The sequence below is a fragment of the Ammospiza caudacuta genome, chromosome 19 (assembly GCF_027887145.1).
Source record: "Ammospiza caudacuta isolate bAmmCau1 chromosome 19, bAmmCau1.pri, whole genome shotgun sequence".
Taxonomy (NCBI): Eukaryota; Metazoa; Chordata; class Aves; order Passeriformes; family Passerellidae; genus Ammospiza; species Ammospiza caudacuta.
Genome location: NC_080611.1, coordinates 12,607,974 through 12,634,217, shown reverse-complemented (window position 1 = coordinate 12,634,217; position 26,244 = coordinate 12,607,974). Strand labels below are relative to the sequence as shown.

The 26,244-nt window shown below is 60.1% G+C and overlaps 1 protein-coding gene across 1 annotated transcript in view; it reads right to left on the bottom strand.

Moving 5' to 3' along the window:
* DNAH17 (dynein axonemal heavy chain 17) overlaps nucleotides 1-25,861 on the bottom strand; it is a 31,951-nt gene extending 6,090 nt beyond the window's left edge. Inside the window, exons 1-68 of the mRNA XM_058817186.1 lie at nucleotides 25,514-25,861; nucleotides 24,629-24,822; nucleotides 24,184-24,376; nucleotides 24,009-24,108; nucleotides 23,846-23,931; nucleotides 23,601-23,726; nucleotides 23,201-23,356; nucleotides 23,039-23,119; nucleotides 22,554-22,721; nucleotides 22,202-22,318; nucleotides 21,831-22,099; nucleotides 21,527-21,722; nucleotides 21,238-21,384; nucleotides 20,914-21,022; nucleotides 20,686-20,789; nucleotides 20,442-20,582; nucleotides 20,180-20,323; nucleotides 19,851-20,033; nucleotides 19,496-19,756; nucleotides 19,220-19,389; nucleotides 18,777-18,999; nucleotides 18,583-18,699; nucleotides 18,378-18,464; nucleotides 18,028-18,180; nucleotides 17,430-17,678; nucleotides 17,095-17,217; nucleotides 16,534-16,881; nucleotides 16,364-16,455; nucleotides 16,098-16,224; nucleotides 15,729-15,881; nucleotides 15,219-15,344; nucleotides 15,002-15,109; nucleotides 14,751-14,882; nucleotides 14,302-14,462; nucleotides 13,760-13,916; nucleotides 13,412-13,516; nucleotides 12,890-13,047; nucleotides 12,132-12,270; nucleotides 11,407-11,634; nucleotides 11,118-11,255; nucleotides 10,490-10,622; nucleotides 10,178-10,305; nucleotides 9,938-10,086; nucleotides 9,395-9,677; nucleotides 9,133-9,306; nucleotides 8,331-8,538; nucleotides 8,071-8,236; nucleotides 7,885-7,987; nucleotides 7,635-7,782; nucleotides 7,453-7,544; nucleotides 7,118-7,279; nucleotides 6,864-7,028; nucleotides 6,528-6,719; nucleotides 5,827-6,093; nucleotides 5,238-5,399; nucleotides 4,534-4,767; nucleotides 4,176-4,340; nucleotides 3,986-4,081; nucleotides 3,680-3,897; nucleotides 3,240-3,447; nucleotides 2,958-3,073; nucleotides 2,491-2,683; nucleotides 2,156-2,391; nucleotides 1,743-1,859; nucleotides 1,047-1,251; nucleotides 584-748; nucleotides 316-456; nucleotides 6-176 (exon numbers count right to left, since the gene is read on the bottom strand). Coding sequence (XP_058673169.1) covers nucleotides 6-176; nucleotides 316-456; nucleotides 584-748; nucleotides 1,047-1,251; nucleotides 1,743-1,859; nucleotides 2,156-2,391; nucleotides 2,491-2,683; nucleotides 2,958-3,073; nucleotides 3,240-3,447; nucleotides 3,680-3,897; nucleotides 3,986-4,081; nucleotides 4,176-4,340; nucleotides 4,534-4,767; nucleotides 5,238-5,399; nucleotides 5,827-6,093; nucleotides 6,528-6,719; nucleotides 6,864-7,028; nucleotides 7,118-7,279; nucleotides 7,453-7,544; nucleotides 7,635-7,782; nucleotides 7,885-7,987; nucleotides 8,071-8,236; nucleotides 8,331-8,538; nucleotides 9,133-9,306; nucleotides 9,395-9,677; nucleotides 9,938-10,086; nucleotides 10,178-10,305; nucleotides 10,490-10,622; nucleotides 11,118-11,255; nucleotides 11,407-11,634; nucleotides 12,132-12,270; nucleotides 12,890-13,047; nucleotides 13,412-13,516; nucleotides 13,760-13,916; nucleotides 14,302-14,462; nucleotides 14,751-14,882; nucleotides 15,002-15,109; nucleotides 15,219-15,344; nucleotides 15,729-15,881; nucleotides 16,098-16,224; nucleotides 16,364-16,455; nucleotides 16,534-16,881; nucleotides 17,095-17,217; nucleotides 17,430-17,678; nucleotides 18,028-18,180; nucleotides 18,378-18,464; nucleotides 18,583-18,699; nucleotides 18,777-18,999; nucleotides 19,220-19,389; nucleotides 19,496-19,756; nucleotides 19,851-20,033; nucleotides 20,180-20,323; nucleotides 20,442-20,582; nucleotides 20,686-20,789; nucleotides 20,914-21,022; nucleotides 21,238-21,384; nucleotides 21,527-21,722; nucleotides 21,831-22,099; nucleotides 22,202-22,318; nucleotides 22,554-22,721; nucleotides 23,039-23,119; nucleotides 23,201-23,356; nucleotides 23,601-23,726; nucleotides 23,846-23,931; nucleotides 24,009-24,108; nucleotides 24,184-24,376; nucleotides 24,629-24,822; nucleotides 25,514-25,861 — 11,214 coding nt within the window. The remainder of the gene's footprint in view (nucleotides 1-5; nucleotides 177-315; nucleotides 457-583; nucleotides 749-1,046; nucleotides 1,252-1,742; nucleotides 1,860-2,155; nucleotides 2,392-2,490; nucleotides 2,684-2,957; nucleotides 3,074-3,239; nucleotides 3,448-3,679; nucleotides 3,898-3,985; nucleotides 4,082-4,175; nucleotides 4,341-4,533; nucleotides 4,768-5,237; nucleotides 5,400-5,826; nucleotides 6,094-6,527; nucleotides 6,720-6,863; nucleotides 7,029-7,117; nucleotides 7,280-7,452; nucleotides 7,545-7,634; nucleotides 7,783-7,884; nucleotides 7,988-8,070; nucleotides 8,237-8,330; nucleotides 8,539-9,132; nucleotides 9,307-9,394; nucleotides 9,678-9,937; nucleotides 10,087-10,177; nucleotides 10,306-10,489; nucleotides 10,623-11,117; nucleotides 11,256-11,406; nucleotides 11,635-12,131; nucleotides 12,271-12,889; nucleotides 13,048-13,411; nucleotides 13,517-13,759; nucleotides 13,917-14,301; nucleotides 14,463-14,750; nucleotides 14,883-15,001; nucleotides 15,110-15,218; nucleotides 15,345-15,728; nucleotides 15,882-16,097; nucleotides 16,225-16,363; nucleotides 16,456-16,533; nucleotides 16,882-17,094; nucleotides 17,218-17,429; nucleotides 17,679-18,027; nucleotides 18,181-18,377; nucleotides 18,465-18,582; nucleotides 18,700-18,776; nucleotides 19,000-19,219; nucleotides 19,390-19,495; nucleotides 19,757-19,850; nucleotides 20,034-20,179; nucleotides 20,324-20,441; nucleotides 20,583-20,685; nucleotides 20,790-20,913; nucleotides 21,023-21,237; nucleotides 21,385-21,526; nucleotides 21,723-21,830; nucleotides 22,100-22,201; nucleotides 22,319-22,553; nucleotides 22,722-23,038; nucleotides 23,120-23,200; nucleotides 23,357-23,600; nucleotides 23,727-23,845; nucleotides 23,932-24,008; nucleotides 24,109-24,183; nucleotides 24,377-24,628; nucleotides 24,823-25,513) is intronic.
* Between the last annotated feature and the right edge of the window lie 383 nt (nucleotides 25,862-26,244).

Sequence of the window (26,244 nt, the reverse complement as noted above, 5' to 3'; positions counted from 1 at the left end):
ATTACCTGGAAGGTAACCTGGGCCAGGAAGATGAGTTTGTCTCTCTCAAAGAGGCCCTGAGCAGTGTACACATAGACGGAGAATGTGATCTGGTCGGTCAGGTTGATCACCCTTTCCCGGGTGTCGTCGCTGGGGACTGCTCGCTCGATGGCTTTCTCAAAGACCCCGTTGAAGGCCTGAGGAGATCCCAGCAGGCATCAGCCTGTGGCTGCTGGGGTCTTGTCAGCAGCATGAAAGCTGAAGCATCGAATCTCTGTGCTGCCCCAGCTCTGTCCCGCCCACAGACATTTCTGTCCCTCCTCACTCCCCAGCTACCTTGAGAGAGAACTGGTAGATGGGGTTGATCTTGCAGAGGTCACTCAGGATGAAGTACAGGAGGGATGCACGCTCTGCTGCCGGCCGGTAGTTCTCTCTCGCAACGTTTATTTGTACTTCAGTGACTTTGGCTTCTTTTACCTGGAGGTGCAGGGGGGTGGGTGTCACCAGAACCCCGTCACACAGCAAAGCAGTGCCCACCCTCCTGCTGGGTGCCCAGACGAGCTGTCCCTCTGCCTGTGGCACCAGCTCCAGCGAGCACATTTACCTTCTCCTCAATTTCCTTGGCTGTGCGCTTCGTTATCTCCAGGTTCTCCACCAGTGCTGTGTCCCGCAGGAAATCTCCCCCGGCAGCCGACAGCCGGGCGAGCAGGGAGTCCTCCAGCTCCTTCAGCTTGATCTTGAACTCGTTCTGGCTCTTGGTCAGGCTTGCCTGCAGGAGCAGCACCCAGGGATGTGTCACTCGAGATCACACCCGAGGGCTGGCGCCAGTCCCCGGTCATAGGGGCACCAAGGTGCTGGTGGAGGGAGGGTGGATGTGGCCCTGCTGGCTCCCAGCACCAGCCCAGGGTGAGGTGATGAGTGCACTCAGGCAGTGCTGGCTGCTCGGAGCTTCCTTGGCTCCTGCTGAACAGCAGCGGGCACAGAGGGGAGCTCTGACACTCCCTGCCCAGAGCCTCCACAGTGCCCCGGCCTCCCCATCCCTCTGAGCAGCCCCCATGCCCCTGCACCTTCAGGGCCTCCAGGTCTGGCCGCTCCCGGGCCACCACAGCAGCCAGCAGCTGGTCCTCCAGGCCCTCCCGTGTCACCAAGAAGTTGATGAGAGTGCACTGAGCCTGCACCTCTGGCTTGTAGTGCGGGTTGAAACTTCGGGTATGCAGGATTAGGCGGAACTGCTGGTTATACTCTACTTCTTTATCTCCAATCCTAATGTATCTGTTCAGTTAATTAAACAAATTAATCCCCGCACACTGGGCAGTAACTCATCACAGACAGATGCCCTCAGCCTATGTCCTGTTCCTGGCCGCTTGGGATGAATTTCTTTGGTTGGGAAAAGGCACAGCAAGGGCAGAAGTACCAAACCAGACTTGGCAGGGCAAGGATGGAGGAACAGGAGCTGGAGGCTGCCCTGCCACAGCCCCTCATGGCCTCTGGGGTGCAGTTCCCCTTCCAGCTTTTCATGCCACATGGCGGGTGTCCCAGGGAACATGTCCTTGAGTCACTAAATGAGCTGGATGCCAAGGACCAGGCCACATTCAGTACAGATGTCCTCCATGGGACATACTGGAGAGCACTGGGGTTGTGGCCAAAGCAAAAGAAGGATCAGGCTCCCAGGCTGCCCACAGTGAAGGTGCATCTAGCAGCATTTTGGGGCAGCAGTGGCTGCTTGGGGCAGGTGAAACCCCTGAGCACTGGGGTGTGCTGACCTGCCCATTAAGGTCCTGCCCAGCAGCGGGTCCAGCACTGCCTCTATGGTCTCCCCGATGTCCTCGATGAGCAGCGTCTGTCCTTCAGAGACCGCCTGGGCAATGATGTCCAGGTATCTGAGGGGGGACAAGGGGAGGTGTCTATGGAAAGCCTGTGCACTGAGGGGGACTCGGGCTGCTGTGGGGGGCTCACAGAGTGCTTTCCACCCGCTGTGCCCTGTTGGGACCCCGTTGTGCTCTGCCAGTCCCCCACAGAGCTTTTGGAGGTGTTGGGTACACCATCAGGGCTGCTGCCCTTGGGTGTCCTGGCTCTGATGGGGGACGTGATTGCCCTGACTCTGCACCCCTCAATGGCAGGGAAAGGGGGGCTGGTGCAGCCTGGGCCTGTGCCCACCCCACAGCCCCTGGCGCACCTCTTCTGGCCCAGGCGGACGATCTGCAGGTCCTCCCCGAATTTGTTCTTGATCCACTTTCCGCCCTGCTGCTGGGCGTCCACGAGCAGCGGCCAGCGCTGCGTGCTGCACAGGATGGCCGCGTTCTCGGTGGAGGTGCGGTCGCTGGGCAGCCCCTGGTTGTTCCAGGCAGCCACGTCGGCCGAGTCCGTGAGGAGGCTCAGGGGGTCCAGGTCCGGGGTGATGGGGATGGGCACCTGCCGGGAGGGGCTGTCGGTGCCTGGGGCAGAGCCGTGGGAGCCCCCGGTGCTGCAGGGCAGGGGGACGCACTCTGGGGTGGAACCTGCGCCCCTCACCTTCTGCGCCTGGAGGAAGGGGAGCCAGTGCTTCTCCAGCAGCTCAGCCCTGTACCTCTTGGTGAAGTATCCGATGTAGGACACGAAGGCAGAGACCAGCAGCACGTCCCCGCACAGCGTCTTCTCCTGCTCTTTGAGATCCTCCACGGACTCAGCCCAGCGCACGTTCTCGGACGCCAGGCCCCCAACGAGCCTAGGGGTAGGAGGGGATGGTGCTGGTGCTGTGGTGCTGGTGCTGTGACCAGGCCAGGGGTGGGTGGCAACTCAGCCATGGTGACCTGGGGCCTTGTCACCAAACATCTCCATGGCTGCCTCCCCCCATGAATGTGTGGCCCAATTAATCTCAGAATTTTTTAATTTTGGGAGGGTATGGGGGGCTCTGCTGTTCCCATGGCCCTGGTGTCAGGGCCACCAGGCAATACCACGGAGCAGCAGCTTGCCCTTCAAAGCCAATGTTTGCATGGTACCTGTTTGCCAAGTTGATGACTTTGCTGGTTTCATCAGCCTCCTGCTGGCATTTGATCTTCTCTGCTGTGGCTTTCTCAAACTGAGCAGTGAGAGTCGCCAGATTTTGATTCAGGGCCTTTGAAAGAGAACAGCCCCAGAGCTATTCCCTGCCCAGATGGGAAGCTCCATGGTCCCAGAACTCTGTAGCATCTCCGGCCCAGCACAGTGTTTGGGCCGGGCTCTGGGTACAGAGAGTTCATTTGCTCCTTTGGTGGCTGGGGGCTGTGGGGACACACACTTACCACAATTTTGCTCTTGATTTTACTCAGCCTTGCCTGTGCCTCTGCCAGCTCGGCATCAGCATCGGCCACTGCCTGTCTCTTGGGCTTCACTATGCAGTGCACCTCGTAGAAGCGCACCATGTTGAGGCACCAGGAGCACAGCCCTGCTGCAGCCGTGGACTTGGACTTGATGAACTCGGGATTAAAGCTGGGGTCGTTCCGGTAGGGCCTGGAGCAGGAGGGGAGGACAGCCGTGCTGAGGAGCTGCCGGCACCTGTCCCTCTCCTCCCGTCCCTCCCGGCGCTTGGGCTGCCTCTGGGTGGCAGCGTGGCAGAGCAGGGCCAGCGCCTGCATCCCATTCCTGTCCCCAAACCCTGCTGAGCTCTGCGTCCCCATGGCCTGCCTGCCAGGGCAGCTGGTGGCAGGGGCTGTGAAGGGGCAGGAACCAGCCATGGACTCACTCAAATGCCTTGAGACAGGGCTCAGGGATGTTTTCCCCATCAAAGTTTTTTAAGCTTGCAAGGAAGGTGTCTGCTTTTCCTATCTTGACTTTTCCTGCTGTCCAGCTCTTGTCCTTCGGAATCTTGCCGTTTTCAGCTGTCAGAATCAGCACAGCTGCCATCACATTCACTACCTCTGGCGGTGGGGACCCAAAGGACTTCAGCTCTGTCAGGTTGTACTGGGGAGGGACCACAGGGCCCTGAGCATCCTCCTGGGCAGGGCTGCCGGCCCTGCTGGGCACCTGCCTCCCCTGAGAGCTCACCCACCTTGTTGAGCGTGTCGAGCGCCTCGCGGGCGGCCGAGAGCACCACCTCTGCTTCTGCCAGGTCGCTCGCGCAGGCTCGCTGCTTCTCAGCCACCATCTGGGGAGGGAGGACGTGGCATGGGGTAAGTGGCTGTAACCACAGAGCTCACACTGCCCTGTCCCATATTGGACACCAGCTCAGCACTTTGCACCTTGTTGATGGCCTCGACCTTCAGCTCCTCCTCATCAGCAATGGCTTTCTCCTTGCTGACCTTCTCTGTCTCAACGCCCACCACGTGGATCAGTTTGTCTGTGTCCTCATTCTTCTGCTTCAGCTCTACCTCCTGGACTGCCAGCATGGCTTTCAGGTCATCCACCTCAATGAGGGAAGAAAAAGAGCAGATAAAAGGACTGATCCTGCCAAACTCTGCCTGGTGGAGCAGCAGTGTCTCGTTATGGGGCTTGGGGACCTCACAGACACTGTGACCATCCTGCAGGGATATGCCTGCTCTCTCCCCCGTGCCAGACCCAGAACAGGCATGATGCACAGGAGGGGCTGTGGGCAGGCACCTGTGATGCTGTGCTCCGCAGCTTCATCAGCCCCTTCTCCAGCCTGTCGATGCTGCTGAAGAGCTTGTTCCTTTTATCTGCCAGCAGGTTCTGGTAGAGCTTTATCTGCTCCAGGAAGGTCTTTGGCGTGGTGTAGTTATAGCGTCTCTCCACGGTCAGGTAGATCTTGGACATCTCCTTTGAGCTTGTGTGGACGAAGGACATGAACTGGCTGATGGAGGCCTTGACCTCTGGCTGCACAGGGAGCACAGACAGGGAGCTGCTGCAGCAGCTGGCTGTGGTGTGCAGGCTGCACTGAGCCCTCCTGCAAGGCTGGCTCTGTGTGCAGCCACAGAGGCCAGAGCAAAGCGACCCCTTTCATCAGCAGCACAATGCAGAGCTGAGACAGAGCTGGTGGTGAAGGCACTGGTGCTGCTTCCCATGCCCAGCTCTGTCCCTGACATCCCTGTGTGGGGAGCAGCTGCTGTTGCCTGTGCAGGTGTTTTAAGGACAGAATGGAAAGGGAGGGCTCACCTTCACCAGCACAGCACAGGCTGCAGGCTCTGATGCTGGAACCAGCAGTAAACTAATCCCAGGACCTATTCCCAGCTTGCTGTTCCCAGCCCTCTGGGTCATGCCAGGCCCCATCCCTGGGCACACTGAACACAGGGAGCAGCAGAGGAGCAGCTCACTGCCCAGTGCAGCCGTGCTGGGTCCCAGCTCACCTCGATGTCTGGGGTTTCCTCCAGGAAGCGGCTGCTGACGGACACGAGCGCGTCCTCGGGCCACTCGTGGAACCAGTCGATGGCCGTGCAGTTGACCACAGCTGGGAACCTCCTGGCCCGCACACGCAGGGTGGAGCCCACGGGCGAGAAGCAGAGGACGACCTGGGGCAGAGCAGCAGTGCCTGAGGGTGGGGCAGCATCTCTGGAGCTCCACATGACTGCAGGGATCCTGCTGCAGGCCTGAGCTTTGCTGCCTTCCCATTGACTCCCACCAGGGCTGGAACTGGGTTCCATTGGTGCCTGCAGTCAGCAGCGGAGCTCAGGGCTCCTGTGGGTGTCCCTGGGAGTGCCCAGCATGGTCTGTGGCTGTGGAAGCCACTGGTCTGCTCTGCCCGCAGGGAGGTCAATACAGGGCTGTTCTGCCCTGTGCCTCTGGGGCTGGGGGCACCTGGGGAGTCTCTGACAACACCTTTTGCCTAAACCCACCATCCTGGGATGACACCTCAGTGTTCTGTGGCCTGTTGCAAAGAGGTTTTGGATGGGGTAAATCAGGGGCACAGAGAAATCAACCTGGAGAGCAAACACCCACCTTTAACTGGCGCCTGACTTTATCTATAAATAATTTCCAGCAGTTTTCCTTTGTATCCTCCAATCCAAGCGACTTCACTTGAGGCCTCATGGACCCGATGATGGTTTCCATGTCATTATCCTGAAAGAGGCCTGGCACTTCCCCGGACGCCAAGAAATCATTGATCACAACCAGGAATGATTCTTCAGCCACCTGGGAGTCTGTCATCAGGAACACGCTGGGGATGTTCTTCACAGCTGCTTTCATGTACTGGGAGGCAAGGTCCAGCTGGGACAGAGAGAAACGGTCACCCCTCAGTGCAACCCCCACGAGGTGTTCTCCAAAGTGACCAGTTTGGAGCAGCCCTGGGCTGCCCTGGAGCTGCAAGGGAGCCTTTGGGAAGGGAGACTTTGGGAAGGAGCCTTTGGGAAGGAGCCTTTGGGAAGGAGCTGGTGCCAGGTGCTCTGCCCAGGCACAGGGGCAGCACCAGGGCTGCCCACACCACCACCCCCAGTGTCACCAGTAGCTTCTGCCCATGCCTGGCTGGGGGAGCACTGGGGCCCCTTGGGGCAGGACTCAGAGGTGTCACCTGTGGATCCTCGTGTGCAAACGCAGTGTCACAAGGAGAGCAGAGCCTGTGAGCCCCCCAGGCGCTGTCACTGCCGGTGCAGGACCCAGCCCCAGGCAGATTGCACTGCGCCAGGGACCAAGGCTGCTCCTACCTTCAGGTCTGGGATGCCGTAGCCTTTCCTCAGCGTGATCTGGAACACGCTCAGGGTGCTGATGTGAGCTGCCAGCCGAGCCAGGCTCTGCTTCCCACTGCCTCCCACCCCCACCAGCAGTGCATTGCCCCGAGGAGACTCCAAGATCCGGCTAATTCTGCAAATGTGAGACACTGCGTCTTCAAAGAGCACCTGAAGAGAACAGGAAGGGAAGGTCTGGTGTTCTGGATCAGGCCAGAAAGAGCAGTGAATGCCCCATAATGCACCAACCCAACCAAGCAGTGCGATGCTGCAGTCCCACATTTCCAGGCAGACCTGCCTGACACAGGCACTCACCAGATTCATCGCTGCATTCACCTCATTGTAGCTGTCCAGGGCTTCCCCGAGCAGGGCACTCAGGGATGCCCAGCTTGTCACTGGCATGTACTTGAACTCATCCATGCCCTGGGCAAAGTGGCAGTAGATGTTGGGCTTGGCGAACATCAGCTCCTCATTGATCTCCTGTGAGAGACAATTCCAGCTGTGGGGCTCAGCTGTGGGGCACCTGGGGGCATCTGGGCAGGAGCACCTGACTTTTCAGCACAACTCACCTGAAAGGAGGCTTTGCTGATGTCAGCCATCACCTTCTTGAAGCTGTACTGATCATCTTCATCGACCAGCTTGTCTCCATACACCCTCTCTGCTTCGTGGAGCCAGAGACGCACCAAGTCCACGGGGGTTTTCAGGCAGTCAGGCGTGGAGAAGAGCAGCCCCTGACAAACAAATCCCGCAGCCCTTACGGTCATTTTAGTGCTGCTTAGAGCTGATTGCAAAGGTTTCCTCTGGGAGAGGCCAAGGCCCTTTTCAGGGACATGGTATGCTGCAAGGATGTGGGATCAGGAAAGGGAGGAACAAGGGTGATTTAGAAGAAACAGCTCTCCCATACCTGGAATATGTTGGAGAGGTCCCGCAGGTTGAAGATGTAGTGGAACTTGATGGCTGTTGGCAGGAAGTTGGAGGCAACCTTCTGGTGCAGGGCTGTTGGCAGGACAGGGCGGTGAGCAGGTCCCCAGAGACCCCCGAGCGTTCCCCAGGGGCTCATCCCACCCCAGCGGGGCAAAGGCTCACCCAGCGCTGCTGCCACCAGCCTGGGCTGCATCTTCTGCACAGGCATGGGCATGTTGTGGCGGGCCAGGTGCTGCTCCAGGATGGTGCCGTACACGGTGATCAGAGCCTCGCGGCTGGGGAAGCACACGGCCAGCACGCAGAAGTGGCGCTGCACAAAGGGCACAAATGCACGTGGGCACTTGGTCCCACAGGGGCTGGTGCAGCCAGCTGGCACTGCAGGGTGCCCTGCCTCGTTCCACCCTCTGCCCACCTGCAGCCGTGGGTCGATGGTGAAGGAGCCTGCGGTCGGGTTCATGCAGGCCACGTACTGGCAGTTGCGAATGTCCTTCAGGGTCAGCTTGTTCCTGTCATACCTGTGTGGGGACCAGCACTGTGATGCTTTCCCTGGGGATGGGCACAGGTTCCCCCCATCGTGCCGTGCCCCTCCAGCACCCACCAGTGCCCGTGGTCCAGGTGCTGCCGAATCAGCGTGTGTGGTGCCACCGTGCCGTACTTGTCCACCTCTGGCATGTTCATGTCGTCGATGAAGTAGATCAGCCTTTTGGTGCCAGGTGGGCCAAAAACCCTCCCTGATTTCTTCTCCAGGGGTTTCTCAAGGACGGCTGCAGTGAGAGGAGTGGGTGGGTGGGGGTCAGCACTGCAGGATCCTGCAGCACAGCCCAGTGTGGGGGCAGCTGCTGGCTCTGCGAGCCTTACCCTGCAGCATGGCCGAGGTTGTGTAGAAGTTGAGGGGCACAGACTGCACCAGGTATTCGTCTGTGCCGAGAGCTTCCAGCTTGTCCCACATCAGGACTGACTTTCCCGTCCCTGCGTTCCCCACCAGCATCACCGGCCGCTGCTTCTCCATCAGCAGGTCCATGAAGTAGCGGAGGCGAATGGTCTCTGTGGTGTGCACCACAGCAGCCTGGGGAGAGGAGAGGCTCTGTCAGCCCCTGCACTGCCCTGGCACTGGCAGAGGCAGGATCCTCGGTGGGGGCAGCGTCCCAGAGCCCTGCACAGCGCTCCTGGCAGCTCCAACAGACCCTGTTCTCTGCAGGCAAACCTGGTCCCTTCTCTAAAGCAACACCTCTGATGTGCTCTGTCGTTCTAAAGACTTGCTGACCAAAACCAAGTTATTACACAGAACAACGTGAACAGCTCCTGAAACCACTACACAGCCACAGCTCCTCGCCCTTTTCCCTGACAGCTTAGATAACCTCTGCAAGATGCCACTGCAGGAAACAACAAATGAAGTGCTAAAGGACAGTTTGCACTCAGGCAATAGTCACGGCTATTTTGTGAGACTCTCTGAAGCTGCAGGTTAATCTGAAGGTAAAGGAGACATGGAACTCACAGCCCTTGCCTGAGGCTTCTGTGGGGTAAAGAGAACCACTGGAAGCCATTGGGTTTGATGGGTGATACCAGTCTGAATCCTGATGATGCTCCACACATTACTGAGGGCAAGATTATGGAGTGACAGTCAAACAAACCAGATAAACACAGTACTCGTGGGAAATACCTGTAAGGGGACGTCGGGGTCGAGCTCGAACGCTGGCACTCTTTCATCCCAGAGATTGAATGTCTTTGTGTTTGGATGAATGTAATAGTCAAAAACTGTCCCCTGACTAGGAAACTTGATGGCTTTAAATTCTGTCAGCCACCACTTGCTGAACTGCTGGCGGTGATCCACCAGCTGGAGGACAAAACAGAGATACTCAGAGCCCAGCCAGAGGATGGGATGCAGAGAAGGGTGGCAGTGCTGGGCAGGCCCTTGGCTGTACCTGGTCCTGGAACAAGGCCCCACCAAAGGCCCAGATGCAGGCAAAGACGAAGAAGAGCTCGTATTGCTCCCGGGGTGAGTCTGGTGGGACATTCTGGGGTGTCAGAAAACATTCCAGCAGAGACAGAACTGTCTGTATGGCCGTGACATCAGGAACAGGGGTGATTGTCTTGAACTCAGACTTGAGCTTCTCCAGGCATGGTGGCAGGTACTTGTCAAAGAGGATCGTCAGAGCAGCCTTCTCAGACTTCTCTGTCCTTGTCTCAATCCAGCTGGCCACAATGCTGTGGGAGAGACAAACAGGGCTGCAGCAAGTATCCCATCCCATCCCATCCCATCCCATCCCATCCCATCCCATCCCGTCCCACCCCGTCCCACCCTGTCCCGTCCCGTCCCGTCCCATGGATCCCATCCCACCCCATCCCATTCTGTCCCATGGATCCCATCCCATCCTGTCCCATGGATCCCATCCCATCCCATCCCATCCCATCCCATCCCATCCCATCCCATCCCATGGATCCCGTCCTGGCCCGTCCCAGCTCACGGGCTCCAGCCCAGGTCTGCGGGGTTGATGTAGAGGATCCCAGCCCGGGACACGGTGGCCGGCGTGGCCGTGCGCAGGTGGCTGATCTCGAAAATGAGCCTCATGGTGGGAGTGAGGGGGATGCGCTCATTGCTGGCCAAGGTGAGGACCTGGGGGAAGGGGCTCGTTGTGGGGGATGTCTGGAGCTGGTCCCCCCGACATCACAAACGAGCAAAGCCCCTGGGCTGTGATGGCACCAACCTTATTGTCATCCATGACTGTGTTCAAGGACTCGATCCACATGGGATCAATGTCTCCATCAAGGATGATCCATTTGGGCCCATCATGGGTGATGTTGGCCAGGTCACGCATGGCTGTGGAGAACAGACCTGCCCCACAGAGAGACTCAGCTTGTTCCTCTCCACACGCAGTCCTTTGCTGGAGGACACGTGGGATTGGTGCTCTCATGAAACACATCCCTTCTCCCTCCCACTCTGGGAAAGAGCCCCAAGGAAAAGTCTTCCCATTGCATCTCACATCCCACAAACTGAGCTCACAGCACTGGTGTCTCACCATCCTTCCATTCCCGTGTGGCTGGATGGATGATCCCAAACAGCTCATCACAGGTCACAGCCTTGGGGTCCAGGTCCATCGTGACCGGCCTCCTCTTCAGCATTTTGTATGTCTTGTTGAGCGACTTCAGCACCTGTGCAGAGAGGATGGTGCAGCCACAGGTGCTGATGCCACTGGGGCAATCTCAGCCTTCCGCAGCCTCTGCCTGCGGTGGGGCCATGGGGCCCTGCTCCCACCTGGATGGGAAAGCCCTGAGCTCCCTGAGCAGAGCCAGCCCCTGGACAGGGCCCCGTGTGAGCCCAGCCCTGCCCTAGCCCTGTCTGTCACCCTGCCGGCACCACAGCACGCCCAGGGTCAATCCTGAGAGCGTGCCCCTGTCTGCTCTCTGCCTTTGTCTCTGCTCTGCCCGGGGTATCCCTCAGGGCAGCCCCTGAGCTGTGATCCCAAACCTGCTCAGCTGCAGGGCTGGCACACGGTGCCCGAGGGCCTGGCACTGCTGTCCTCTGCCCGAACATGCTCTGGCAGGGCTGGGGGCTGCACAGCCCTCACCAAGGAGCCATGGGAGGCCACGGGATGTGCTTGGCCAAGGTCAGAGGGGCCCCATGGCCTCAGGATGGTCTGGCCCTACCTGGGACTTGCCGCAGCCGGCGTTGCCGACGACGAAGACGGAGTGTCGCACTTGGAGCAGCTCCTCCAGCTGCACCACCTTCAGCACAAAGTTCTCCTCTGCCTGCAGCTTCAGCTCCACCACGGCCTCACGGATCACCTGGGAGGGAGAGCAGGCGCTGAGCACCAGCAGCCTTGCAGAGACCCTGGAGATGAGCCGGCTGCCCCAGGAGCGCTGAATAGAGCATCAGCCTCTGGATCCTGCCAGGACTGGCACATCTCTGGGGATGGTGCCCTGCTTGGGCTTGCACCTTCTCAAATTCGAGGTTCCTCTTCCTGGGAACGTCCAGTGCTGGAAACAGGTCTCCAATCAGCCCCAAGAACACAGGCAAGTCATCTGTCACGATCTTGGGGATATTGAAGTCTCGTAAAGCTCTCATCAGGACCTGGTCCTCTGCAGAGCCGGGGTCCCCCCTCTTTAAGGAGCCTGCCACCACCAGCACGGACTTGATGGCCCGCAGCCCCCAGTCATAGTGGTCCTGTGGCAGGAAGCAGAGAATCACCATTTCACTTTGGTGGGGGAGAACTGCTTCAAACAGCACTGCAGAGGAACACCCTGTCCATCAGCCAGGTCATCACATGGCACCCACTGGGCTGGACCTAAACTGGGCTCATCTACAGGAGAAGCCTCTGTCAGTCGTGGGGGTGGTTTGGAACTGGGAACCTGACTTCCTTCTTGGAGGCACCTTTATAGTGTAAATCACCTCTCTTGAGATGAATAACATCTGAATGCTCTTAACTGGCCTAATTCTAATTCCATGTTATTCTGCTTTTGGGCTTCTTGATTCCTTCCTTAAGGCAGAAAGGTGCCATATGATGCACCTGGTAGAAGAGGATCTGTCCAGCCACAGACCTGAGCTGTGCAGAGCTGTCACTCTGTGTGTCACTACCAGCAATCCCACCACAGAGTGTCAGCTTTGAGGATCAAATGGACTCTTTCCTCTCCCAGACAGCACTGTGTAATATTGTTAATTACCTGTTTCGACAGCAGCTCTTTGCAGAGCGTGTAGAGAGTGATGAACTTCCTTGCCAGGAGCCTGGCATCAAGAAACCCCTCTGCCACAAGCATGATTTCGCAGATCAGTTCAAAATCGGGGACCACCATAGCACAGGGTCTAGAGAGGAGCAGCTGCAGTTGTCAGGGCTGCTTAGCACGTCCTTACCCTCCCACAGCTCCCAGGGTTTGCCCCCAGGTTTCCAGTGTCACAAACACCCAGCTGCTGCAGTTACACCTGCTGGGGTCTCCTGCCCAGACTCCTCCCAAGCGGGGCTCATGTCCCACCAGGCTGGGGCACACCAGCCCTTCTGCAGCCACAGGCTGAGTTTCACCAAGGACAGGGTCCCACAGCATCTCTGTGCTTCCCCTTCCAGTGCTTCACCACCTTTTGGTCAACTCTCTGTTGGATTTTAGTTGAGGGTGGCAACCCACCTGAGCATGTTGTCCCCATGCTGAGCAGCCCAGCTCACCCCACCTGGCACGTCTGGGGAGTGACAGGACTGTCCTGTGGTGCCAAGGGCTCCCTCTCACCAGGGCCACCACCCTTGGCTGAGGGTGCTCCAGGTGTGGCACAGGAGTGCCAGCACGGAGGGAAGGGCTGCAGTGACACCGACCCACCTGAACAGAGCTGGCACTGACCCACCTGAACAGAGTTGGCACCGACCCACCTGAACAGAGCTGACCCACTTGAACAGAGCTGGCATTGACCCACCTGAACAGAGCTGTCTCTGACCCACCTGAACAGAGCTTTCAGGTTCTCGGGCAGCTCGGTGCGCCCGGCGTAGCCAGGGTTCATGGTGATGAAGATCCCCACTGACGGGACCAGCGAGATGGTCTCCCCAAGGAAGTTGAATGTTTTCTTCCTGGCACGGATTGCATCCTGAATGCATTTTACCTGCCAGGTGAGCAGAGGTGTTGGCTCCCTGCCCAGTGCCCTGACTGCTCCCCAAGGTGAGCCTGAGGGTTTGGCTTTGCCAGGAATAATATTGAGATCTTGCTGGAGCTGCAGCAGCAGGAGAGCTGCCCTTAAACCAGTTCCTTCCTAATCACACCAACTCCCTGTGCCAGGTCATGGCAGAGCTGGGGGGTGACAGGTCACCAGGATGGTACAGCTGGGCTGTGAGATTTAACAGTGCCCAAATCCCCTGCAGTGCTGGGATTCCACCCCCCACCCTGTGTCCAAACAGGACATAGTGGAGAGAACAGTGGCAAACTGTCCTGTGAGCCAGGTTTAACTGTGTTGTGGGGACAGCACGCACCTGCACCGCAATGACAGACAGGACCTCCACCAAAATGCGATTGAACTCGTCAAAGCAGCCCCAGGCGCCGGTCTGGGAAAGTCCTTTGTAGATGTTCCCACAGGACTGGAAAGAAACAGCGGTGGGACAGGGCTCAGGCACTGCGATCCCTCACAGTGCAGTGGAGGATTTGGTGACAGGACTCGAGTGCTGAGAGCTGCTCGTGCCTTACGGACTGTGCTCTTCCCGAGGGAAACTCCCCACAGGGGTAAAGCCTCCCTGCCGAGGCTCCCCTGGGCTCCCTGACACACGGTCCCTTGTCTCGGACACCCCGTGGTGCTCACCTGGGTGCCCCCATCCCGGGCCTACCTTGTAGTCCATCTGCTCGGAGCAGTTGAACACGTAGACCATCATGCCCACGGCCCGGCCCAGGTCCTTGGTGGTCTCTGTCTTCCCGGTGCCCGCGGGGCCAGCAGGTGCTCCCCCCATGTACAGGTGCAGGGACTGGGTCAGGGTGATGTAGCACCTGTGCAAGGACTGGGTCAGGGTGATGTAGCACCTGTGCAGGGACTGTGTGTGTCAGGGTGATGGAGCACCTGTGCAGGGACTGTGTGTGCCAGGGGGATGGAGCACCTGTGCAAGGACTGTGTGTCAGGGGGATGGAGCACCTGTGCAGGGCCTGTGTGTGCCAGGGGGATGGAGCACCTGTGCAGGGACTGTGTGTGCCAGGGGGATGGAGCACCTGTGCAAGGACTGTGTGCCAGGGGGATGGAGCACCTGTGCAGGGCCTGTGTGTGTCAGGGTGATGTGGCACCTGTGCAGGGCCTGTGTGTGTCAGGGTGATGTGGCACCTGGGCAGGGAGGGCCGGGGCTGAGCGGGGCCGGGCCAGGGCGGGGCAGCCGAGCCTCACCTGTCGGTCAGGGGGGTGATGACCAGCCGGGGCGTGTTCCCCAGGTACTCGTAGGCGTAGCGCAGCTGCGCGTCGCAGATGTTGGCGAAGCAGTGCTTCTCCCCGTCATCCCAGCGGTGCCGCAGCTGCGACTGCCACGCAAACGCCTGCGAGTTCTCCACCTGCGGAGCAGCGGCTGTGGGCAGGGGGCACGGGGGCACTGGCACTGCCCGCCCGGCCGCTGGGACAGCCACACACCCTGCTCGGGGCTGTCGCCACCTCCCAGCGCTAGCACAGGGGGCAAAGGGGTCCCAGGGCCGTGCTGGGGTGCGTGGGGACCACCCCTCCTCACGGCCCAGCCCACACCCACTGACAGAGGTGCCCAGTCTGACTGCAATGGAATGACAGGAAACCTGTGCTCCAGAGTTCTGAGTGATGCTGCACCAAAAATTCCCTCTGGTACCAAATACCTTTGTTTGGATCATTTTGCTTATAACATCCCTTGCATGGACATCAATAGTACAGATTGTCATGATCTTCATTCTGTCTCCAGCACTCAGGTTCCCAAGAAGCAGTGAAATCAGGGCATTCAGCCGAGCGATCTGGGCAAGGACAGAAACATTGGGCATAGAGACGATGCCCTCGTTTGCCACCTCTCAATGACTCCTGGCCTGGCAGAGGGGCTCAGGCTGGCTCCAGGTCAGGTGCAGAAGATGCCAACCTGCTTTTTGTTATAATCCTTCAGGGCATTCTCGTACCCTTTCTCCAGACTCGCAAAGGCAACTCCAACCTCTGTAGTCCAGGCAATCTGGGTGCCCGTGAGAGCGATCTGCAGCAAACCGTGGGGACAAGACGGCCATGAAGAGGAACCTGCTGTGGCTCCCGGGGCTCTCTGCCCCTCCTCCTGCCCCTCTCAGGGCCCGTGCAGCAGCACCCACCTGGGCTGGATAGTCAAACACCCACTCCTCCCGTGGCTTGTCCTCGTAGGTGCCCAGGGCCTGGGGCATGAGGCTGCGCAGCGTCGAGCGCATGCACTCCAGCAGCCGGTTCAGCCACACCTCCACCTGAGGGGCACACCTGCACAGCTGAGCAGGCAGCTCCAGCCCTGCCAGGCTGCACAAACCTCCCCCTGCACCTGGCAGTGCCCTCAGAGAGAGCCCGGTGCCAGTCCTGCAGGGCACATCCCACGGGATGTGATGAGGGGTGGTCTGAGGGCAAACAGCCCAGGGGAAGCACCCTGCAACCCTCGAGGGACAGGGAGGCTGAGCAGGTTTACACCACTGTGCTGCTCTCTACCTACAATGCAGGTGCCATTTCTGGGGCTTTTGGCCAAAAATCTCTGTAATTGCTTTTTTATACTCCTGCCAGGCCGTTAGAGCAAAACCAGCAAAAGGCTCAGCCCATGCCCAGCCTGCCCCCTGCCCCAGGCTCCCCGAAGCCCAGCTGACCTGGCCAGACAGGTCACACTCTGCATCAAAGTCCATGTACTCCCCGTCCCGGCTGAACATCCCGAGGGCCACCTTCTGGGGCTTTTTGTCTGCGTCCTCCTGGAACTTCAGCTTGGCCAGACTGTCAAACAGCTTCGTCAAGTGCCGGGACACCTGAGAGCAGAGCACAGCCACTGTCAGGACCCCGTCACCTGCAGAGGGGTGATCAGCACTGGATCTGCCCCTGAGCGCTCCCTGGGCACTGCACCCCCAGGAACATGGAGCAGGGATGGTGCTCTGCCCATAGCAGTGAAAAATGTTCTAAAATTGCTCAAACAAGTGCAGGGAAATGGCAGAGGACTCAGCCCCATGCTCACACACAGCCTATACCTCAAGGGGCTCGGTCCCCTTGGATAAAATATCCAGTAGGTCTGCAGAGGAGACAAAATAGAAGCGGGGAAAGGCCAATCTTTTGGTCTCCAGGTATTCAGCCAAGGCCTTCTCACAGACTGCCAGCCTGCAGAAAACAGAAAATCCTGTTTTAACCCCCATACATGGGCTTTAGCCTTTGCTCAGTCCCTGTCTTGCTGATGCTTTGGAGAACCAACCCTTCCTTTGGCCTCCCAAATGCTTCACCAGGATCACTGGATCCTTACCTGTCCTGCAGCGCTTCCAGCTTGGTGTTCAGCCCGGGCTTGTTGGTGCACTCAATCACGTTGGGAGTTTTTACTGCATCAGCCACTAGAGCCTGAAGAGGAAAAACACTTCAGCCACCCGAAGTGGCAGAGAGCTGCAGGGAAAAGGAGAGGGGGAATGGGCTTCTCACTCGGAAATCCTCGTCAATGGTGTCAAATTTCTTCGACTCCTCTGGCAGTTGACTTCGTGTGTCTTCGGATGCTATGAAGATTGTTTCCAGGTGACTCCATTTCCTCTGTACCTCAAACCAGGTGTTGATAACAGTGTCAGTGGTTGACAGCTTCTCCTGCCAGTCCTGCGCCCTCTGAAGGAAGAAGGCTCGGTACTTGGATGCCAGCACGTTCTGCAGCTGCATTTGGTTGTCCTCCAGTGTCTCAATGAGCGCCTCATCCATCTTGAGCAGTGGGAGCTGGGTCCTGCCGTGGGGCTCATACTCAAACTCCATTGCTGCCCAAGTAGTGTCCAGGGCATTCAGCACCTGTGGTTGGGGCAGGAGGATGAGCTGGGGGCCGTGGTGAGGGCCCAGCCCCTGTGGGGCAGCAGGACGGAGGAGTGGCAGCTCCAGGCGTGGCTCCACGAGCCCTGTGTTCTCCCTGTGGGCTCCAGGAACCGGAACACAGGGCCTGGCAGCCACGGAGTCACGCTGGCACAGGGGTCCAGCAAGGCAGGGGAGGAGCTGAGCCCCCTTTACCTTCTCCATCCCGGCCTCCTTTGTCGCTTTGTCCACAATGCCGCGAACCTCCTCCTCAAACTTGTGCAGGTTGAGCTGCAGCAGATCCGCCAGGGTGGTGTTGTCGGACATGGTGAACTCCACCTGGAGCAGAACCAGCATGGTTGGGCCATGGGCTCCCCTCCACAGAGAGGAGTCCAGCAGCTCACCCAGACCAGCTCTTTAACACCCACAGCTACAGATCCCACACAAATATTTGCATGTGGCCAGATTTGAGCCTAATGGCCCCCTTCCCTTGCTGGGTGTGGATCTGGGGAGCCTCCTGGGCCGGGGATGGGCAGGAGGGCTCGGAGCACCTTGGCTGTGTGCATGAGCTCCTGCCAGTGCCGGTCCCTGATGGCCGGGTTCTGCAGCTCGCTCACGGCGCGCAGGGACGTCATCATGTTTTTCACGCTGCTGTCCAGCCCCGTGAACGCGTTCCAGCCCTTCACGTCCTTATCCAAACCCCGGATGTCTTTAGCAAATTTCTTGCACTCAATATCCATATCCTCAACGTTGAGCTCTGCCCACTTGGTTGTGTTCCAGCTGGTGATGCTCAAGTTCACCTGGACCAGGATACATTCGCACAACAGGGGATTAGCAGGAGCATTCCTGCCCGGGCAGAGGAGCAGCATACCCAGTGCCTGCACGCCCTGTGTGCCCACAGGGCCCCACTCATGCACACACCATGCAGACCTGCTCTAAGAGTAACAACCTGCCCCATGTCTCATCCTCCCTCTGATGGCCGTGAGCTCTCTGAGAAGCTGCAACAGCCCTGCAGCTTTGGTTGGCAATGGCAGCTGGCACCAGGTGCCTGTGCTGGGTGCCCATGCCAGCCACGAGCAGCCTGCTGTCCAGCCCTTGCCTGGATGCAGGGTTGGGCACTCTGCCCAGCTCCCAGAGCACAGCACATACCAGGGTGACCATGTCCCAGAGGTCCTTCAGCAGGCGCAGCTCCTTGCGGCACATTTTGAGCTGTTTGTACTCTGGGAATGACACCTCAAACAGCACAGCTGAGGAGGCCAAGGCTTCCATTTCCTTCTCCAAGACTGTGATGCTCTTATGTTGCTGTATGGAGAAAAGGAAAAGGTGTCATCTGGGGACTGTGCATCAGGGACATGTCCCTGTTCCTGCAGGGGCTCCATCCCTGCTGCAGGTCCAGAGGAGAGCTGGAGCCAGACCTGGAGCAGCTGCCCCTCCCCAGCACCCAGTGTCAGGACAGCCAGTGGGGACAGCAGTGGCCCTGGTGTCCTCCCCTTCCTTACCCTGTTTAGCGACTTGTAGGGCTCTGGTTCTGTGTACGAGAAAGGAGCATTTTCCTGGAAGCTCTCCCGGAATGCGAGCTGCTGGACCTGTGTGGGAGCATGAGCAGCACGGGGCTCATGAGGGCAGCCGGGACCCGGCAGTCGGGAGGAGCAGCAGAGTGCTCCCAGAGCTGCCCCAGAGCTGCCCCCCCGCCCCGGCTGGCACCTCGAAGTCCTGGCACTTGTTGCGGATGACGGCGGCCTCGGCCGCCTGCAGCGGCGCCGCGCTCTCCGCCACCCGCAGGCACAGCTTCTTGTTGTTGTCCCAGCTCTCGGGCAGCTTCTGCAGGGGGCACCACGTGCGGTCACCAGCCTGGCCCCAGCGAGCCCCTGCCCGGCCCCCACACCCTGGCAGCCCACCTGGAGCAGCAGGTGGATCTCCTCCGGCATCTTGTCCCCGTAAGTCTTGAGCAGCGCCACCGTCTCCTTCAGGGGCTCAAACATCATGTCCGTCGCCTCCTGCCTCTCCCTGACCTTCGCCAGGTGCGCCATCACCTCCACCAGTCCTTCATAGTCTCCCTCCTCCAGAGGTTTACTCAAGCCGGCAGTGGACTCTTTGATGAAATTCTGCAGCTCCTCGAGACTGAGAGGACAGTGCTGCTCACCAGGTGTCCCTGGGGCTTGGGGCTCACTCTGCAGGCCCCCAGAAACCCACCCCTGGAGGTGCCTGGAACCTTTCCATGGAACCTGCACCTCCAGGACCGTGTCCCTGGGTCAGCCCTGCCCTGGCACACAGACGTGCCTGTGCCACCTTAGCCAGGCTTCACTCAGTGGGAGCAGCCCGTCCCTGTGCCAGGCCTTACCTGCTGGTGACGTGGTGGGCGAGGAACCGCCGGAGCACCATGCTGTGGCCCTTGATGGCGCTGAGCAGCGCCTTCTTGAAGGGGCGGCAGTCGCTCTGCAGCCACCCCCCAAACACCCTGGTTTCCTCAAACTCCAGCACGTCTTCATGCAGCGCCTCCAACACATCGATCTGGGGACAGGAATGGGTCACAGGCTGTGGCTGGCACCTCTCTGGGCACCCAGCATCCTCCAGGGCACCCAAGCACCCAGCACATCCCCAGGCACCCGGCCCACACCTCCTTTTGAAAGAGTCCCAGGGGCGGTACCCCAGGTGCCAAGGGCTTCTCTGGCTCTGCTTTGGGCTCTGCCTCGCCCTCTTCAGTGGCACTGTCCAAGGTGAGGAAGCGCTGCAGGAACTCCTCGGGGGTCTCCTTCCACAGGTGGGAGTGCTCCTCAAAGCTGGCACTGAATTCTTCACCTTCTGCCATGGTGCTGACCACCAGCGACATCAGATGCTCCTGCATCCTCAGGAGATCCTGCTGGTCCTCCAGCGCCAACTGAAGGGCCGGGCAGGGGTCAGGGCCGGGCTGGGATGCGGCCACCCTCGCCCCCTCTCTGCTGAGCCGGAGCTGCTGCCCGCCATGGACTCACCTTGTAGCTGATGGCCCCCTCCAGCAGCCGCGGCATGGAGGCTGCCACCGCCTCCGTGTCCCCCAGCAGCCCCTCCACCAGCACCAGGAAGCTGTCGCCGGCCCCCACCTCCAGGGAGGGCTGGTACTGCACGCGGCCCTCGGCCAGCTCCATGCGCACCTCGAACAGCGGCGACACCGGGGCCTGCAACGGGCCGGGGGCTGCTCATGCCCCGCAGCCCCACAGCCCTGCAGGCTGCGGGGAGCGCGGGCACAGCCACCTTTGGCACTGACCAAACTGGCACCCCAGCCCAGCACCGGGACACTCAAGGCCACAACAGCAGCACCTACCTCGGGTTCCATGTTGGTGAGCAGCAGCTGCAGGGACCTGTGGACGAGCATGCAGAGCCCATCCAGCACGATTTTGTCAATGTGTGCCATATAGTTGTGCCATATCCGTGAGGCTACATCAGCCTTAAACATCTCTGCGTTCTCCTGCCACGAGAAAACCAGCCAGGAGTGAACACCCAGCAAAGGCATCGGCTCCTGACACTGCTTCAAGCCCTTCCTCACACCCCTGTGAGCCATGCAGGGCTCCAGGGCCATGTCCCACCTGCACCATGCCCTGGATCTTCTCGCCTGTGCTCTCGATGAGGGCACGGCGCTGAGCTATGGCGTTTTCTCTGCCTTCAAGGTCCAGGAGAGCCGTTTCCTTGTTGTCCTTTCTTCCAAACAAGGGAGTGGCTGAACAGTCCTGCAGGGAGGAGAGAACGGGGCTGCTCTGCTGGGCCAGGGAAAGGACAGTCCCAGCTGGATGTGTCCCAGAAGGATGCCTGTGAAGTGCCAGTAAACGTTACCTCCATCAGCTGGGTGATGCTCTGCAGGTTCAGCTTCGCTGTCTGGACTCGTCTGTGCAGGTCGTGCAGGGTCTCCCTCATCTCCTGGATGTATTCCATGACACCTGGGAGGGAAATGGGCACACAAGCACATGCGGAGACACCCCAGGGCAGTGGGAGGTCGGTTAGTACCAGGGACCCCCAGAAGGAGGATTGCCAGCCTGGGATGGCCAAGGTGAGGGTTTGTACCTTCATGGCTCCAGAACAGAGTCTTCTCAGCACTGGACAGACGGACATCCAGGACCTCCCGCTCCTTTGCCAGCAGTGGTTGCTCCACTGGCATCAGCTGCTGCTTCACCTGAGCCAACAGACCCACAGGTGAGCCAGCACACCCACAGGTGAGCACCGGGGAACAGGTGCCCACCCCACAGTGGTGGATGGCACAGCTGTGGCCTGGCCAAGCCTCGGGAGGGGCAGGAACCTGAGGTGCCAGTGGTGTGCCTGTGGTACCCAAACCCCCCAGTCCCTTCCAGCCTGGAAAAGCAGCTGCGTTGCCTCCCCTCCAGAACCTGCCTCGTTGTACCAGCCCACGATGAGTGCCAGGTTGTCCCCTATCTTTTGGAAGGTTTCGTTTTGGGCAAAGAGGTTCTCAGCGTTGGCGGGGATGTCCTGCTGCTGCTGGATGTGCAGGTACTTCACCTCCCGCAGGACGGCCGAGAGCTGCGAGGGACACACCGCGCCCGGGAGGGCTGCTTAGCACCGGGACAGCCCCGGGAGCACCGGGACAGCCCCGGGAGCGCGGGACAGTGATGCTGGGGCTGCTGCCGCTACTGCTGGGGCTGCCGCCCGTGCCGGCACCCACCTCTTTGCTGAAGTTGACGCCGAGGAAGCCGGACTCGGGCTCCCGCTGCAGCAGCGGCTGCTCCAGGCTGAAGTGGCAGTCCTTGCCGGGCCCCCTCGCCCATTCCTCGTAGATCCTCTGGCTGTAGCTCTGCAGCAGCCCCATCATCTCCTCGTACTTCCCGGACACCAGCTCAGCCTCGGCGCCCACCATGGCCCTGTCAGAGCCGCAGGGAAGCCGCTGAAGGCAGCGGGGCACGGAGGGGACCCTCTCCGGGCCGGGTCCTGCCCCACCGGCGTCCCGAGGGACCGGGAGCTGCACCTACGGGTGCCTCATGGCCAGCAGGTCCTGGCGCGGCCCCTCCAGGCGCTGCTGCAGCTCCAGCGCCCACTTCAGCTTCCCGGCCACCGGCGGCATGTTCTTGTGGATGGCGGGGCCGCCCCCGGGCGGCGGCGGGCTCAGGAACCGCGTGTCGTACAGCATCTTCACGCTCTCCAGCTCCGCCTCGAACATCCCCAGCAGGGCCAGGTAGCAGGGGGAAGCCTCAGCCTTGATCAGGGGCCGCTCCAGCACGGTGGCAAACATGTGCACCAGCTGCAGGAGAGGCGGGCACGGGTTCCTGCACCTGGAGCAGCCCCAGGACAGGAGACACCCCCGGGTCCCGCGGGAGCTGTGCCCGTGCTGGGGCTCAGGTACCTTCACAGCAGCTGTCAGGCGGTTGCAGTCGTCAAAGCCCTGGCAGAAGATGGCAGCCAGCTGCTTGTTCGCATCCTCAACCTTCTTCTGGAACTCTGCAAAGTCTGTGTTCCACTCCTGCCATTGAGAGCAAAACGGTTCAAAGCGGCACAGCCCCTGTGCCTCCTTCTCAGATCTTTCAGGAAGGGTTTGCTGAACCCAGAGGGTCCAGAGCCAGCCCTGTGCTGCTGTGGGGCAGTCCCATGTGTGACTGCAGCCCGTTCTCACAAGAGATTTTTCTCTTTTCACTACACAATGTTAACACCTCCATTCCAGCACCCATTACATTTCCACTCCAGCACCCGCTCCTCACCTCTTCATCGGGATCCAAGGGATCGTATTTGCAGTCAGCAAAAGCCTTGGTAGCTTCACAGATCTCCTCAGAGATCCTCAGCACCCAGGTCCCAAGGAAGTTTCCTCGCACCCCTCCCAGCACCGTCTTCTCCAGCTTCTGGAATTCGATGGCTGCCTGGAACAGCTCCTGGCAAGCACAAAGCCCCGTGTACCTGGCTCCCCTGTGCCAGCCTGCAGGTGCAGGAGCCGCAGCACCAGCACAGCCCAGCAGTGCTGAGGAGCAGCCCCACAGGGGTGGCATGGCTGGGGTGTGCCCATCCTGCCGTGGGGGCTCGGGGAACCTGCCCTGGCAATGATGGCACTGACTCCCAGTGACGTCCCACTGTGCCAGCAGCCCCAGCCCACTCCAGGCTGCAGCTGAGCCCCCTCTGTGGCACTGCCTCCCCAGGACCCATCCCCAGGGCAGGGGAGGCCTCACTGTGCCCTGAAGTGCTGTGCTCTCACCTTGATGGCCCTGAGCCTGTGCAGGAAGGCATCCATCCTCCCAAAGATCTGCGGCGGGGGAAACTCCCAGAGCTCCTTCTGCTCCTGGGAGGAAGGGGAGAGGGGCTGTCAGCCCGGCGTTGGTGTGCAGGGTCAGAGTTCCTGCACCATCCCTGCACCCACCGGGAAGAACATGCCCGTTAGCTCAGAGCAGTAGGTGCCGTAGGACTGGAAGAACTTCTCTATGATGGAGATGGCGTGTTTGAGTCCCTCCAGGGTCTCCTGGGGCTCTCCTTGCAGCCCCTTCATCATGTCCTCTGGGTTCAGGTATTTGTAGGTCTGGGACAGACACAGGCAGGGTGTCAGGAGGAAGGGGAGGCTCCTGCTGCCCCTTTCAGCCCCACAGACTTGCTGTGGTTGCCTGCAGCCCGTGCCTGCCCCAGACTCCCCCAGCCCCAGGGAGCTCTGCTGCTCCCTTGTCTGGGGCGTCTCCACATCACCGTGACTGGATTCTCCACATCTGCCCCCGAGAGGCAGCAGCTGGAGGGGACGGGGTGGGTCAGTGCTGGCCGTGGGGCCATACCAGGCTGATGAAGAAGTTGCAGGTCTCCTGCAGGATCCGGGCTATGTGGGCAGGCGAGTGGTAGTGCACGCAGTGAGCACGGAGCAGGCAGATGGTGCACAGCACCTTGGGCACCAAGGGCCGCAGCTGCGGGAGCGGAGCCTCGTCAGTGTTGGGGATGTGTCCCCCCACAGCCTCTGGGGCTCTGCTGCTGCCCAGGTGAGGCCAGCAGGCTGTGCCTGGTTATTTAGCCACACATCAGTTACCTCGGGGTACTCCATTTGCTCCATGTCCTCCAGCAGCCCCTGCAGCGGCTGCAGGTGCAGGTTGACATCATTGGCTTCCTCCAGACCTAGGACAGGGAGAAAGCCCGTGTTGGGATGGGGACATCTGGTTGGGGGCAGCCACCACCCTGTCACGGGACCTCACCCCCATTGACGGCCCTGATCATGTTCTGCAGCGATGGCCAGTAGCAGCTGTCAGCCTTCTCCAGGGCCTTGGCCAGCCCTGTCACCTGGGGTGTCACCAGCTGGGGAAGAGACACCAGGATCAGCACGGGCGGCTCAGCACGAGGACACCTGGCCACGGGTGGGTGGGACAGTACCTGCTCACTGATGCACTGCAGGCTGGTCACCCTGGTCTGCCAGAAATCAAACTCCACCTTGGGCAGGGGGTGCAGCCCCTCCTGCAGCTGCTGCGCTGGGTCCTGGCCAAAGATCTCCTCAACCAGCTGGAACCACTCGATGACCACGGTCTCGATGGAGTGCAGCACTGTGCCATCGATGGGCCCCACCAGCCTGGAAGGCAGATGGGTTATGCCCTTGGGAGGCCTGAACTGCCCCAGGGGAGCCCCAGACAGCCCTAAGGGAGCCCTCACTCCTGCTTGAGGCCATCTCAGCCAGGGCAGATGCCTGCCCTCAAGCACTGTCTGCTGCAGGGGATGGCTGTGCCCAGGGCTATGCAGGGACCCAGCTCCCATCCCTTCCCGAGTGATTTATGCTGCCCTGGGCCCCTGCCAGGTTTTTCTGGCCCCAAGTGTTGCCACCCACCAGTCCAGGGCGGCGCCTGAGTCCTCCCAGCTGACCAGGTGCTCGGGCAGTGGGAGCAGCGGCTTCCCCTGGATCTTCCCAGTCATCATGAACATCTTGTTCTGCAGCTGCTGAGTGTGGCGCACGATGTCCTCTGCCACAATCCTGGGCCAGTTCAGCCCCTCATCCTGGCTCAGGAGCAGAGGGGTCACAACCTGCGAGACAGGGCTGGCTCAGGCACTGCGTTGTGACCTGCTGTACACAGGGCACTGGGCACTTCCCTCTCGCTGCACATTGAGGCAGTCTCAGTGCAGTCACGGCTCTCTTGGCCACAGATGGGTGCTGCTGGTATTTATCAGTGTGACCAGAAGGCCCTTTGCTCTGGTTTCGAGCTCTCATGGCCTGGGAAGGGCTGGACGTGGCACAGCGAATGCATCTGGCAGAGTCAGGGGCTGGCACATGAGCAAAAGCCCCCAGCAATGAGGGGGAACATTGGGAGCTCCTGGAGCTGATGAAGCTTTTGGGTGCTCTGGGCTGGCAGCAGGAATATTTACGGGAAGTTTGAGGGAAATCCACTTTGACATTTCCCAGCTGCAGGGTAAAGGTAAAGGGGCATTATTATGAGTTTCTAAAATTGCAGGGAGGAAGTGATCCAGTAGGGGCCAGAAGCAAACCATCTTGGTGACCTTCACCCAGCTCCTGTCCTTGTGGGGCTTGTTCAGCATAGGATGGGAGCCACAGCAAGGTCAGGGTGAGGACCTGGCACAAGTTTTCTCTGTGAATTTTAGTTCATTTTGGAGCCCACCTGGAGATTTGGCTAGAGCAGCCCACAGCAGGGTCCCAGTGTGCCCAGGGAGCTGCAGTCACCCTGCTCAGCCCCAGCCTGTTCCTGCACAGGTAACCCACCTCCAGCAGCACGGTGATGAGCTGCTCCACGGGCGAGGCGCCCACGTCTCCCACCAGCAGCGCGCTCCGACAGTTCTCCCTGGTGATGTTCTCCTCCTTCTTCTTCACACAGTAGAATGCCTTGCCCTTCAGGGCAGGTGGGAAGGAGGTAGTGGGCTGGAGCTGCCCGGCAGGGGTCAGCGCCAGCACCAGCTCCAGCAGCTCTGGCTGCTTGAAGAACTTGTCCAGCAGGACTGAGGTCTCCTCGCTGGCCGCAAACTTGGCCCACTTGTCGGGCCGGACGCGCAGCAGCGCCGTGGCCAGGTTCTCCAGGAGGACCAGCCTCTCATCCTGCTCTGGGTCTGACATCCTGCCAGCACTGGGCTCCCCAGCACCTGGGGGGGTCCAGAGGGAAACCCCACTCAGCCGGGGCTGTGCCGGCCCCACACCCTGCCCTGACACTGCCATCATCCCACCCCTGCCCTGCCCTCAGCCTTCCCTCTGCACATGCACAGGGGAAGCTGCCAGTCCCAGCCCCGCCTGGGCCCAGTGGCCCCAAGCCTACGCCATCCCTGTCTGCCCCATCCCTGACTGGTCCTGTTACTCCCTGACCTGCCCATCCCTGGACCTTCCCCATCCCTGCCTGCCCCTATTACCCCCTGACCTGCCCCATCCCAGCCTGGCGCTATCGCTGCCCCGGCTCACCCCATCTTACCTGGCTCTGCTGCTTCCCTGTCGCACTCCTCAAGGCT